Source organism: Hakea prostrata, chromosome 8, assembly GCF_041222555.1.
Source record: "Hakea prostrata isolate BN-2017 chromosome 8, UWA_Hpros_2, whole genome shotgun sequence".
Lineage (NCBI taxonomy): Eukaryota > Viridiplantae > Streptophyta > Magnoliopsida > Proteales > Proteaceae > Hakea > Hakea prostrata.
The window spans coordinates 16309749-16323970 of record NC_142607.1 but is presented as its reverse complement, the minus strand read 5'-3'; the positions used below and the strand labels follow the sequence as shown (position 1 = coordinate 16323970).

The following is a 14222-nucleotide window of genomic DNA, read 5'->3' as shown; positions in this document are numbered from 1 at the left end:
TGGATTGCACCAAGAGAAGGAGGGTGTTGGGAAAACTCTTCCGGTGCACTTCCTAGGAGTCGAAGACTTGACCTTCTGCCTCTGATACTACCACACTATTGTTTCAGCTAAAAGCTCAGAGGGAAGGGTAGCACCAATATATACATCAATAACAACAAATGAAGCATACAATGTTAAATGATATACATAATTGATGTTCCCACTTTGATAAGAGCTATTCACATCCCTCAAAGAAGAGAAGCTACTATTCCAGCGTTCATGACAATCATCCATAAATCCAAATCCATGATGAAATTTGCATTTCTATTTAAACTATATTCAAGAAGATACTGCTTAAAAAGCCCTTTGGTTTCACAGTTTTCCACTGCACTAAATTCAGTAGTCGAGGACAAAATTGTCTTACTGAAGTGTTCTCTGAGGGGCAGTATGGCTAATACTATTCCAATAAACAGGAAACAGTTAGCAGGATTAACTATTATATTATATTAGAAAACCCCAAGAAAGTGGATAAATCTGATCAGAAAGAGTCAACAGTGCATTCTCTAGGATGAAAGTAATTGAACCAAGAAATTCAAGTACCTCGGCGGAATACTCATCGTCCCAATTGTCAATAAGACTTTCCAAAATATAAGGAGCATCAAACATATCCTGAGAATATTCCCCTAACATCCATATGAGGGCTGCCTTTGCCTTGGGCTCTTGCACATTTTTACTGCTGATATTCCCAACAACAGCAATACAGTCATGACTCCATTGAGGATATTTACGTAGAAGATCTTTCACAAGCACCTGCATATAAAATTTCCACAGAAATAAACAGAAACTTCAACTTCACATGAATTTAAATTAAGCTTCAATAAGTCCATGTACTATGACATTAATGCAATGGGCTGATCACCAATGTCTCAGCAGTGACATAGTCTTTTTCCATTTCCAGAAACTGAAGAAGCCTGTCAACAATCGCATTCACATCATACTGCTGAAGAGCTATTTTTCCTACAGCTCGAATTGATGCTCTTGCAATAGGCACGTCAACATTAGCAGCATATTCGCATAACTCTGTCACTGTAATGGACTCAATAAAGTCATGCAGTAGAGCAGCAGTATTAGAGAAAAAATAAGATGAAATGACACAAGAACACAGAACAGAAGGAACCGAATAGGAAGAAGAAAGTTAAAATTTAAAAACAATCAGCATAGCCAGAATCAACAATATCCATTAAGCTTCAAAAATCAGGTTTGAAATGGTTCTTTGCTCACCAATTTCATATGTATTGTTCTCATTTGCTACTTCGGTCAACATTTCAAGCTTCAGTTTCTTAACATAAGATGGCTCATTGTACTGGCAATAGAAGTGCTTGTAGTCTGAAGAAAACAGCATTGGTGCACGCATCACCAACAGATGCAGATGGCTTAATACAGCATAAGATTGTTCTTGACTTCCTGAGCTCACTAGGGTTAGTAGTGGGGCTTTGATGCGCTCATATACCTAGAAATAATTAAAGAATGGTGAAGTCATGAATCACAATACTTCTGGCAGTATCTACCATAGGAATGAAATCCAATGGCATGTTTTGGAAACAAAAATCAATAGCAGGTAAGCATTCAAGCTCCTGATTAAAGGCTTAAAGGAGGAAGTTCTACAAACTAGAACACCAATGCATAGAAATACAAAGCAAGTGAATGACAAGTCAAGCTTTTTTCTGGGAGAGAGGGTTTGAAGAATAAATTTATGCAAATAGATGATATAGACTAAGAAAGCAACATCATTTGATGCTATGCATATCAAGGAACTGCATCTGAGGCTCATTCACAATGGATAGAAATATAAAGCAAGTGAATGACATGTCAAGCTTTTTCTGGGGGAGGGGTTTTCAAGAATAAAATTATGCAGAAAAGAAAGCAACATCATTTGATGCTGAGCATATTCAAGCCGGCGCATTCTAGTTTCAGCTTGTGTGCTTTTGTGGTTTATTTCTCTGTTTAATTTCATTTCATAGAGGGTTGTTATGACACTTCGGTTTATCCTTGTGGCCTTTTAGTGAAGCATGTGACTTCAAGGTGGCTTTCTTTGATTAACGTCACCCCTTCGCCAACCGGGGTGCCCCCTCTCAATTCTAAAAGAGTACCAGACTCGCCTGCCCCCTGGATGCCTGCTGTATTAATAAACAACCCTCTGACGATATTTACATAACATGTGAAACTTAATGAGAAAGTGATTCCAAAAAACGATTATTTTAGGTAACTTGGCTCAATCATAATTAATGGTGATATAGAGGATGATGATATAGAATTAAAATAGAGTAGATGAAGTGAAAAGGCACCTCCGGGTTTTGTGTGATCCATGTACTCCTTTATAGCTCAAAGGAAATTCTTTAGAACCACCATATGACTAGCCATCATGTATGATGCAAAGTGTTGGATTTTTAAGAAACATCATGTAGTCAAACTCACTGTAAGAAAAATGAGAATGCTTAGAGGGATGCGTGGCAAAACTAGGAAGGATAAGATAAGGAATGATCGTATTAGAGCTCATCGGGCAGTAGCTACGAGAAAGTCAATTGAGATGACATTGCCAGTTCCATGGAGGCCTTTAAATGCCCTTGTACAGAGAAATGATTTGATCCAGATCAAATGAACTAGAAGAACAAAACGTAGACCTAAAATAACATTAGAATGGTGAGAAAGCATGTGCATGGCTTAAGCCTTGTATCCAATGCAGCCTTGAACAAAACTAACTAGAAGGCAAGGATCCATGTGACTAACCCCATTTAGTTGGGATAAGGCTTGTTATTGTTGTTGTTGTGGTTGTTGATCAACCCTAGAAGTAGAGAAATATGATGTCTTAACACCTAGTTTCAACAAAACCCTACCCTATATTAGGTTGTCAGGTTGTGTGCCATTGGAGGAACCAACTCTGGGCTGAAGTTTGTTGAGTTTTGGCCTGCTCTTGCAGCCAGCCTCTAACTTGACCTCAGGGGCTGAGTTATTGGTGATTCATGCTGGCAATACATCTTAAACTAATGAATTTGGCTCACTAATGACTTTCTTCACTCTTTCTTCCAAAGTTGTCTAGATTCACATAGGCATCCTGGCAATATGTGTTTGGTTGCTCAAGAGCATGTAGACTCACATAAATAATTAAACATAAACCCAGAAGTCAAAGACCCTAAATACACTAGAACCAGTTGTCTAAAGCATGAAAACATTGCGTGGTTTCACACACATAATCCTACTCTGATTAGGATTAGTAAAGATGAAATCAGTAAGCCCATTTTGAATGAGTTTCTGATTAGAATTCAGCATGTTTCATAATGGTTTCAACTTAACAGCACGTGGATTTTTTGAATAATACTTCAACCAACTTCTTTTGATTCTGCAAGTCAATCTTAAGAGTTGGGACCAGATTTCTGTGCATGAGTTTAACAGCCAAGAGGTCTCAACAGCAAGAACAGGTTGAGTTCAAGGACTTAGGAAAAGATAGTGGATAATTAAAGCATGTGAATCAGCACCTTGGATAAAGCATTATGACCAAGCAACTACTACAATGAAGTTTTAAAATTCAAGGTATGTCCAACTCATGCATCGGCAGCAATTTTTTAAGGCTGTATCACATAAAATATATTACAAAAGAGAATCTTGCTGTCCAAAATTTTCTTAAGAGGAGAAGAGTTTGAACATGGATGGGGTAATACTTGTGTGTGGGTAATCTCCTGAAGTGCAGTGTACAAGAACTCTTGGTTACTTGCTGCCCATCTTATCTAAAAAAGAAGCCACAGTTCCATACGAACTCCTTCCTAAGTTGCAGAATCAATTTCCCCCCACAGAGAGAGAGAGAGAGGTGGGGGTGACAGGTGTTAGTACAACAAGTTCTGAGAGGAAGTGCAGCAGATTAGAGAGAGAGCAAGCGAGTGAGCTAGAGAGAGAGAGAGAGACGCAATGGGCATTCACATGAAGTCTTTCACTTGTACTCTGTCTTGCAGCAATTGAAGGGGAGAAAACAGCACAGAAATCCAAGAAGAAAAATAGCAACAAAGAGAGAGTTGTTAGCGAAAAAGAAAATCAATTAGATTCGGTTATAGAAGTTCTAGACTGAATGATTGCTGCTCCAGTTAAGCTGACATTCAAAGATTTTATTTTTTATATAGGAGTTCAGGAGGTGGTGGCAACATGGTACTTTGCAAGGTTGTAACTTATGATGTGATCTAAAAGGCAGTTGTCACTTTGTTTGAAAATATATTTATAGTAATTAAGATGCTAATGTTGTCCAGCCCTGGAGGTTTAATGCATGATTGTCACATGCTGTCTGAGAAGGTTTTTACAGGTTGAAGACAGAATCAGAGGGAGTCATGATAATTCGATATCTTATTTTATTTGTGCTTGTTTTCATCTATGTACGCTCTAGGGATAAGGGTAAACTTCATATTTAAGTTTTCATTGTAAACCTATATCGTTTACTGCAAATGCTGTTGCGTGGGTGCATTAACAACCACAAGGGTAGTAGCTCTAAACATGTGGATGTTGTGTGGAATTTTGTGAGGGGGTCAATGCTCCCATGTAGTGGGAGCTAACAAATTTAGTGCTGGTGTTCCTGTGTCATGGGTGCGGTAAAAATCGGGATTTGGGGCTCTTGACTCTGGACATAGTCGAGTTATTGTATTGTGCATTACACTCAGGCAGGATTTGAGTCATGGCTTAAACGGTCATTTGCACAGTGGATGTAGGCACATTGCTGAAACCACATATTGCCTTGTGTCGTGGGGCTTCGATTTCATTCAAGTACTGACTGACAAGTGTGTACTGTATACACTGACAGTTTGTTGAGTTTGAAAGGTTCTATTAGTAAATATGTCTCTTTGAAAATGATAATGATTTTGTAACGTGTGTTCATGTATTTTGACATGTATGTTAACACATTGCAAATTTGATAACACCCGAACTTCAAGAAGTACCATTGGAGCAGGACAAGGCAAGTCGATTGAACGAAGAACTATGAGCATGGTCTTCTGCAAGTGGTAGCTGGACTTTTGTGGATTTGAAGGATTGGAGTTCAAAAGCTAAATTAAATGGGAAAATCTTTCAAGACAATGTTAGTATTTGACTCTTGTTGGCATATAATGATAATCTTAATACATAATATTGACTTTATACATAACAAGAAAATGACATCAAAAGGACCTAAAAAATGAAAGCCAAAAAACGAGGTGGTTTTAAGTCTAGGAAAGAAAAATCATGCAGTCTCCCATGTTGTATTTTCATATGTGTCCAAGAGTGAAAATTATGAGTCCCTGTAACTGCGGCCTTTCCCAACTGTCATCGGTCTTCAGTATGAAATGCTAAATGACTAAAACAGTGCACCATGGGAGATAATTGATCTCAGAGTGAGTCTGGACACGAAGCACTTGCATGTGCACAAAAATCTCCCATGCAATCTTGCCTTTACAATAGGCATTAGACATCGGATGGAGTTTTGTCCGATGAGATATGCTTCTGCTGAATCTTTAGTTTACCATTTATAACCTGTGTCTACTATTTAGGCAGAATGGTGTCATTTATTGTCACTAAGAACTGAAAGAAACCTCATAAACAGAGGAAAAGGGGTAAAGTGAGGAAGGCAAAAGTTAGACAGCATTTAGTCCAGCATAGTTATGGATTTGAATGGTTGACTTGTCATTAATTAGCCTACTGTACTCTACTCACTCTAGTGGAACTCTTAAACATCTTCACCAATGTTGAGAAGCAGCAAGAACTAGTTTTTCTTGGTAAATATAAGTTCAAAACCAGAGTGAGAAATAGTTTGATATTTTCAATAGATATAAATTATAACAGCTACTCCAACAAACATTCTCTTGGAAATGAAAAGATGACAGATGTTTGAATGGGAAACCAAACTTGGTTCTAACAGCTATTTTAACAGTTGTTTCGTTTATCTATAAGTATGAATTATTTAATGTCAAGTATCAATACAAAAGACATGCAAATCAATTCATCATCTTTAAAAGTTGTTGTGTACTGAGATGTATTGTCCATTTCTTAGAAGATGTACCATCTACACCATCTTGAAAGGATTGAGAACAAGAGCTGCATCGAATTCTATATTCAAAGAAGAACATCTTGTGTATATCAAAAGAGCTTGAAGTGTTTACAGTGTCAAGCTTGAATAAAAGAAATCATTATGCTGCATCTTAAGTACTTTGTGTACTTGGAAGAAGGAAATCCTTGGCCTCTGTGGCCTGTGTAACAAAATCCTGAATTTGTATATGCTGGGTCCTCAATATAAGGGACTATTGATGTAACCAGAAGAGGCAACCCTAGAAAAGTCTTCCCTAGCTGAAACAGGGTCTGAGATTGCTGCCCAGCACCCTACAGCCCAAGGAGAATGCCAAGCTTGGGCATGGGTATTTTGGTCATTCTGGGTCCCCTACTCCAACTCAATTTGACCTAGTTGAGTCCAGTGTCTGAAGAGGAGTTCATATCTATTTTTGTTTTGTGCTAAGGGTCCTTCGTTAGCAAGTTATGACAGCCTTGTCCAATTAGAAGTCCTTGTTGGAATCTGATAAGCCCCTTGTTATACAAGTATATAAACGGAAGGGCAAAAAAGGGAAAGCAGCATCAGTTGTAGCAAAGCCACAAGAGAACCTAGCACGTCTAACATCTGAAACAGGGGAAGGGACAATTGGCAACTCACCATTGGTCATTGGACACTCCAGCTGGCAGAAGATGATTGGATAGAAGAGTAAGTTCTGTTAGAGTTTGTTAAGTGAAGGGAAGTATGAAAGGAGGAAACTGAGAAGGAAAAGAGGAGGAGAAAATAGAAGCAGCAAGCAGAGCTTGCGGAGAGAGGGAAGACCTCTGGGAATGGCTTAGCCATTATGTTGTTTAGGTTTATCTGTGTTTCAATTTAGTTTGATTAATAAGTCCTAAATCTGTAGTATATTCATTCTATCTTGTTCAGCAATTTCCATATAAGAATGTTAATGGAATCGACTATCATCTGATTACCAATCTGCTGAATATTGTTCTGAGTTCTTAAGCCTTCAGTCTGTAGATATCGATTAATGCTGTGTTTATTTCTGAGATTGGAAGAGTATAGATCTGAAACAGGGGGTTCTATCAGAATCCTATTTTGATTTTGGATTCCTTCTTAAAGTATGAATTTCTAATTTTGCAAGTCTCTTTTGTTTAGGAGTTCTTAATTAGAATTCCTCTTCTAGTTATGTGAGCTGAGTTTTAGTGTGACAAGGAATTTCAACCCAAATACGATTCCTTGTTGAGTTCTAGTCTAAGTAGTCTACTTTAATTGTTGAGTCCTATTTTAATTCCTTTCATTGTAAGAGGCTATAAATATAGCTCCACTCAGCTGTCACAAATTAGATTATGATTAGTTGAAGAAAAGCTGATTTGAAGAAAAGAATTGGAGTCATGGGTTCCAAGGAGGAATCCTGCAGCTGAGTTGTTTCTAATTATCTGCAAATTCAGACTTCTCCCTCTTCTTCAAGCTTGCAGCAGCCTAAGGACTTTCAATTTCTAGCAGCCTTTGAGCCCCAACCAAGTAAGTACACCGCCAGCCCCTTTCCTACCATCATTCCCATCTCCATCCCTTGCACAACACCCTTCCCCTTCTTCCTTGTGGCAGCAGCGTTTTCCATCCCCAACATTAAAACCCTAATTCCCCTATCTCTCCACCCAGTTTACCCTCCCCTTCGGATCATGCCCCTCCTCTCCCTAGACTCATCCTTTAAACTTCATCAGCCCAGGACCTTTCATTAATTCCCAGAAAATCTGCACTTCATCTTCTTCCTTTTAAACCCTAGAAACCCTGGAAGCACCTAAACCCTCATCTCCCTAACCATCTCTCCAAACCCTAAATCCTTTAAGGACAATCTTCCTCTTCCCCCTCTCCACCTTTGATCCCAGCCTCAACCCTAAACCTATCCCAAATCCTAGAAATTAATAAACCCAAATTTGAACACCCTAGTTTGAGAGATAATTCTGTAATTAAAATCCTGTTAAAACAGAATTATTGTTCTTCAATTTCCCACCTCAATACAGCTTAGCCGAATCCTACTGTCCCTCCCCATCATACCTAAACCAACCCTTGACCCCCCACCCCAAACCCTAGCCGTAGGAGTTGGAAGCCAAAACCCCCTAGCTGCAGGTAATAATTGACCATATATAGCTGCTGTCCATTGAGAATTGACTGAAATTTGACATAGAACAGCAAGAATAAACCCTAGAGACTAGAGTACTGCTGGTTCTCTAGAAGAGGATCCTGAAGACTGGCTACTGACTTGGAGTTATATCAACTATGATAGAGTGTAGCAGAGCTTGATTCCTGCCAAAATGGGATCAATAGTAGAGCAAATCCTTGGTCCACAATCAAGGCAGTGGACATTGAATTGGTTGGTCCCAAACAACTCTAAATTGTTGTTATCTCTCCATTATCTCCCTCTATCTATCCCTTGCTTATGCATTGAATTGATTACTTGAATACAAAGAGTTGTCACCCAATTCATCCCCAGCCCTTGAGTTTCTTTCCCCCAGGGTACTTTTTTTTTTCCACGTGCAATCTCTCTCATTACAACTTTCTTTTCTCTTCTTTTTGTTACTCTCTATTACTGTCCCAGCAATGTAGCAAGAAGTTCAACTTGCACTTCCAGTTTTTTCTCCATCACTCCTACTCCTATCTTTATTACTTGGAGAGAATCATCCAGGCTCTAGAATGATTCAAACCCTAAAATTCCAGACCTGAATGTGAGCTTTCCTCCCAGAAAAATTAAACTCAGACCTGTATTATTGTTCTCCTGCCAGATCCAAGTTGTAGCAATTCTAGTTCATCATTTGATTTCTGTTTTGAATGCCTACCAATTAGAACCAATTAATCATCGAAGTTACTGAACAAGTTCAAGACCTTCAGATTAACTGGAACTCCCGCTGATGAGTTCTATCTGAATCAAATTTTTTTACCACTGGTTTCTGTTTTTCATGAGGTTGACAAGAGGGGCAAGATTCCTTTAACAACTAAGCCCTTACTTTAATGATAAGGATCCCTATTCTTAAGTTGTAATTGTTTTAACCCCAGTTCCACTTATAACTCAAGAAAATCCTCTTTCAAATTTCACTCACCTTCATTTACTATAGTACTCATAAGGTTCTGGACTTGTAAAATATTCATGGAAATTGCCATTTTCATGATTAACTGAGCTCTATTATACATGCAGGCATACAAGCGACAGATTTTGAACCCCAGATCCACATAGAAAAAAGCCACTGAAGTTCTGAAATTGTATTGGACGTAATTGACAAAGATAATAATATCTGCAGTTTTGTTAATTAGATGAAAATAACTAAAGGGATATTTTGATACGCACCTGCTGATGAACATCAGTCATGGACAAGGTTAGATGCAGAAACACTTTGGTTGTTGCCAAGACAACAGCACCATTTGCATGTTGAAGTCTATCCTCTAGGAGATTCATGATGTCAAATATCTCATTGTTGTCCGAAGGAATGTACTTAGATACCAAGTCCAGTACAACGCACTGTGCCCATTCACTGAATTCCTTTATCCTGCAAAAGCAAGTGGCAAAATTGATGATCACATCCTTTATAAAAGCCGTACACAGAGTCATTAATATTATTATTGCTTCCCTCCAGGTAAGCAATTGAATTAATTAGGAACACTTGCATACAAATGTACCAAAGAAACCAAGATCTCTGGGTTATAAAACCCATCATTAAAAAAGCATAATACAGAGTAAGGATGTCAATCCAGCCAGCCTAAAATTCTGCCAAACCTTTAATTCTGAATTTTAGTCTCCACTGTGACTGTGGTTTGGGAATATGCTAGAATTTCATTGTATTGGGGGTATTACTGGGGTTAGTTTACTTGTAAGTTGTAGCCAAGCCTTATAATAAATAGCATCCAACAAACTGAAAGAATACAAGACTATAGACATGTCCTAGGCTACTAAGCCAATGAAAGAAAAAGAATCCCCCAAGATGCCAATTTAAAATATAAATTCTTCATGTTGCCTATAGTTCGGCCATGTGACATGCTGTCCTTTGCTTCTACTGGAACAAGCAGTTTAGAAACTAACTTTTGTCCATAAGTTCATCAGGTAGGCTATGTGGGAAATGTTATGCTCAATTTACTGGGATAGAGCCAAGTTACTGGACTTTACTTGGCAAGTTTAGATCAAAGGGTTAATTCTGCTTCATTTTGAGGCATTATTATTTAGTTAAGGAAGATTCAATCATTCAAGGTTGCAAAAGTAGTAACTAAACTCTTGTTATGAATTAAATGGAAGGGACTAAACAGGGGAGAGACATCTGATAAATGGATTTTCTATGGTGAGTAGCGTTAGCTTATTATTGGAGTTCCCTTTGTATTCAATTAGAACTGTTTTAGGCACATTAAGCACTGTTTAGCTACAGGAATCAAATTGTTCTGGTGCATGTTGAGTGGTTGACATAAGATCACTTTTTGAATGTAATATTATCAATTATAATCTAAAATCCAGAATAAATAACATACCGATTCAGAAGGTAATAAATCACCGGCTTGCTGAGAAATGTTTCTCTCTCCCTTGATGCTTGCTCTGAAGAACCTGCCTCCAAGCTCCAAATCTCTTGTAAGGCAGATAAACAATTTGCAACAACCTGGAAAAACGTTCAATATAGAAGGACACTAAAGTACTAAACAATCTGACTAAAAACTCAAAAATAGAGAGAGGATCATTGTTCTGTTTCACAACCATAATGTTCAATAATTCAGTTTCTCTACAAGAATAAATAACGACATCGCAACACTAAGACACATTGTAAAATAACAGCATATAATCCCCCAAAAAAAAAATTAAATAGAAAACAAGAAAGATTCTCCACTAGATGATCATGATACAAACAACTGAGACCCAAAGATATAACCTTAAATGAATTTAGCTTTAGTATTGGAGACAAGAAAGACAAGAACTAAAATCAATAAGAAGCATCATGAAATGATTGGGGAAAGAATTTGGTAAAACACCAGCTTTTTTCCAGACATGCTGGCACCCCTCATAGGATTTTGATTACTGTAGCAATGCCACCTACAAAATGTCTAATATGCCCCTCCCTACATTTTCAATGTAGCTAACACCTTCCCAAATAATAGCAGAATAATATGACTTCTTACACGAAATCAATTATTCAGTGAATCTTTTTAAGAAATAAACCTAAAGGTATTAAATGGAGAGTGCAGACTACCTCTTCGTTGAACTTGGGCACCTTTAAAAACCAATGTCTTTTAATTTGTAAGCATGATATTCATTTGCCTGATAAAATGTCTGTCTTTCCCTATATTCACCCCTACAAGCTCCTTTTTCCCCACATTCAATCGTACACTTTCCTCTGAACAGTAATTCAGACCCAAGGGATTTAGTTTACATTCAGATCAGGAATAGGCATCTCAGACTCTGATTTAAGCACCAGGTCTGTAGAGTTTCAAGTATACAATGTTTAGACTATAGAATTTTATGTCATAAATGAGTAAGAGGGTCAAAATTTTCTATATTCAACAATTTGGAATATCTAAATTTCTCATTTTTTCAGTTATCATTGCCGGACTCTATCAAACAAAAGAGTCTTCCAATAGCTGGAGAGAAAAGAAAAAGAATATACAAATAAGCGCCCAGGAGCCTTGAAGGAGAACTGCCAGAACCACAAACTCAAAATCCCCCTTCTAACTATAAGACTAGGCAAAAACTGTTTATTCTATAAGCCAAAGACAAATGAGTAGGGTGAATATTGAATTCATTGATTGATGGCATATTTACCTGATTCATCTTGGTTCAGACTAGAATCTCATCGCATGATTCAAGATCTGCAAATGGACCCAGTTCACTGGGCGCAAGCTTCCACAAAGCATGATTCACCTTATACATTCATATCTTCCATAATTGATGCTTATAAAACTCAGTCCATACCTATTTCACTAGTATGAATAGATTCACTTAAACAAAAATACTCTCAAGTTAACACATTTTAAGTCCCTTGATGTGATTTTCCATTCCCATGCCTTTTTGAAGATAAGCATCCAATCTATTGTCCCATTTATTAGAGGTTCTCATTTGTATTTTTCGTTCTTTGACATTTATTCTCCTCCCCTTCCTTGGTCAAAGGATTACACTATTTTTGTATTACTTACTACCCAAGCAACTCATAGTTTTTTCTTACAATTGAGTCACCATCTGATTTGTTAAAACATACAACAAATTGAAACCACAAGAGTATAGTGCTCTGCATTACAAAAATGTATTGGTACAGTTGACGCGATGAATGAAGCAGACAAATTTTCCAAATTATCAGGGTTTAGTTCTTTGATAAAGCAACCCTGATTCAATAACTCTGGAATGCATATTTTTTAACCAAAAGTCCATTTAATTTTTCTTAATGATTATCATGAGAAACTTTTTCAACTAATAGTACTTAATATTTATACTAGTTCCACTATTATTATCACTTTGTAATGTAAACGGGATCTATAATGTAGAGTCTCTCTTTCTCATGGTTTTGGATAATGCCAGCCATCTTAATTTATGCTTTCCCTACTTTTGTTTGTTTAAATATATAATAAACATTTAGCAGTGCAGGGTTTAAGCTCAGAATACCACCAGCAGCGGTTTCAGAAGATTTACTTTAGAAAAATAAAGCATTTGCTAATGAACTTGAGTATTTCTATTTTACATAGTCCCTTATCCGTCGGAAGACTGTATTTAGAAATGAGATATTTAGGAAGGAATTAACCATAAGACAGTCTATGGATAGAACATCAAGTTGTTTTGCACATTTGTGTATTGTTATTTTGTCAAACACTTTCCAACTCCACAAGAAAGAAGGTGGTTCCCTGCTTCTCTTTTCTCTATGGCCTTTCTTAAGGACAACAATTACAATGAATGCTTACTAAGTAGAGTTTACAAATAACAAGGAATACTTTCCAAGTACCTGAGGTAGAGTAAGACCGGTGAACATAGAAAAGTACAAGAAAGGCAGTGACTTATTCCAAAAAGATAAGCCAGGAAGTGCTCCATACCTGAGCATCAGGGTCTTTAAGCATAAGTGTTTTAAGCACTGAAACGAAGTCAGCATCGATACAGGTTGATGGTGATATATGATACAGCTTCAGAACTCCAACGGTGGCAACGGTTCTAACATAACAGTTGTTGTCCTTCAATCCCATTCCAAGCGGCCCCACCAGGTACTCCACCAAATTTGCCACTCGCAGAGAACAGAGACTCCTCAAAGCAAGCCCTCTAATCATCGGATCCTCGTCACGGCAATCCTTCTGAAGGAAATTGATAGTGAGAAGCGCAAGATCAGGATTCACCTTGGCATAATTCCCAACATATAGATAACACATCTTCTTCAGAACAATGTCTGATGTGGCTGAGCACATCACCATCTCGCTAAAGAGAGAAGATACATCGATGCCAACCGTCATGAATGAAATGACTTTCTTAAAGAGTTCTCTCTTAGAATCATCGGTGCCTTGAGCACGGCTCCCGGCGAGCTGTCGAAGTTGCATCTTCAGATCAGAGACTTCTCCTTTGCTGATAAATCATATAATAAGGGACTCAAATTCTAGAAAACGAGTACAATTTCACGGGGCTAAAACGAAATCGCAAAATAATTTGAATTGAACTTACCCAGATGGCTGAGAAGAAGATGTAGGTCTCTGCGATTGTGGTGTGGGAGCCATGGTCAATAGGATGCTTTCAATTGAGAATGAATTAGAAATCTATAGTTCAATCAGAATCAGAAAACGAACAGCAGAGGATTAAATGAAGCTTTCTTTCTTGTCAATTTCTACCCTTCTGAAAACCAGAGAAGGAACATCTTTGAGCAAATACGTACTATGAACTGCTGCGAATTGGACACAGAGAACAGCTGCGAACTGAGTGCTGCATTTTCAAGGTTTCAGTAACAGGAGCCGGGAATTGAATCGGTCCGACCAATTTTTTCGCTCCAATTGTTCGTAGAGTCTGGTGGGTCAGGCCGAATCAGACCGTTGGGATCTGACTCGAGTTACTTGAAACCCTTTCGAGAAGCAAAAAAATCAGCCATAAACAGTTTTGTTTGGCACGATTTTTGCAACATAAATTGAACTCTATAAAAAATTTTGCAAAAAGTATTTTCTAAGAAAAAATCTTGCTAAAAGTATTTTCTAAGAAAAAATTTGGTGC

The 14222-nt window shown here is 37.8% G+C and overlaps 1 protein-coding gene across 1 annotated transcript in view; it reads right to left on the bottom strand.

Moving 5' to 3' along the window:
* The window catches only part of LOC149007278 (beta-adaptin-like protein A), a 37814-nt gene extending 23808 nt beyond the window's left edge, over nucleotides 1-14006 (bottom strand). The window contains exons 1-7 of the mRNA XM_089166077.1: nucleotides 13686-14006; nucleotides 13073-13589; nucleotides 10538-10662; nucleotides 9372-9570; nucleotides 1261-1489; nucleotides 899-1065; nucleotides 580-789 (exon numbers count right to left, since the gene is read on the bottom strand). Of these exons, the coding sequence (XP_089022203.1) occupies nucleotides 580-789; nucleotides 899-1065; nucleotides 1261-1489; nucleotides 9372-9570; nucleotides 10538-10662; nucleotides 13073-13589; nucleotides 13686-13738 (1500 nt within the window). The 5' untranslated portion in view covers nucleotides 13739-14006. The remainder of the gene's footprint in view (nucleotides 1-579; nucleotides 790-898; nucleotides 1066-1260; nucleotides 1490-9371; nucleotides 9571-10537; nucleotides 10663-13072; nucleotides 13590-13685) is intronic.
* Between the last annotated feature and the right edge of the window lie 216 nt (nucleotides 14007-14222).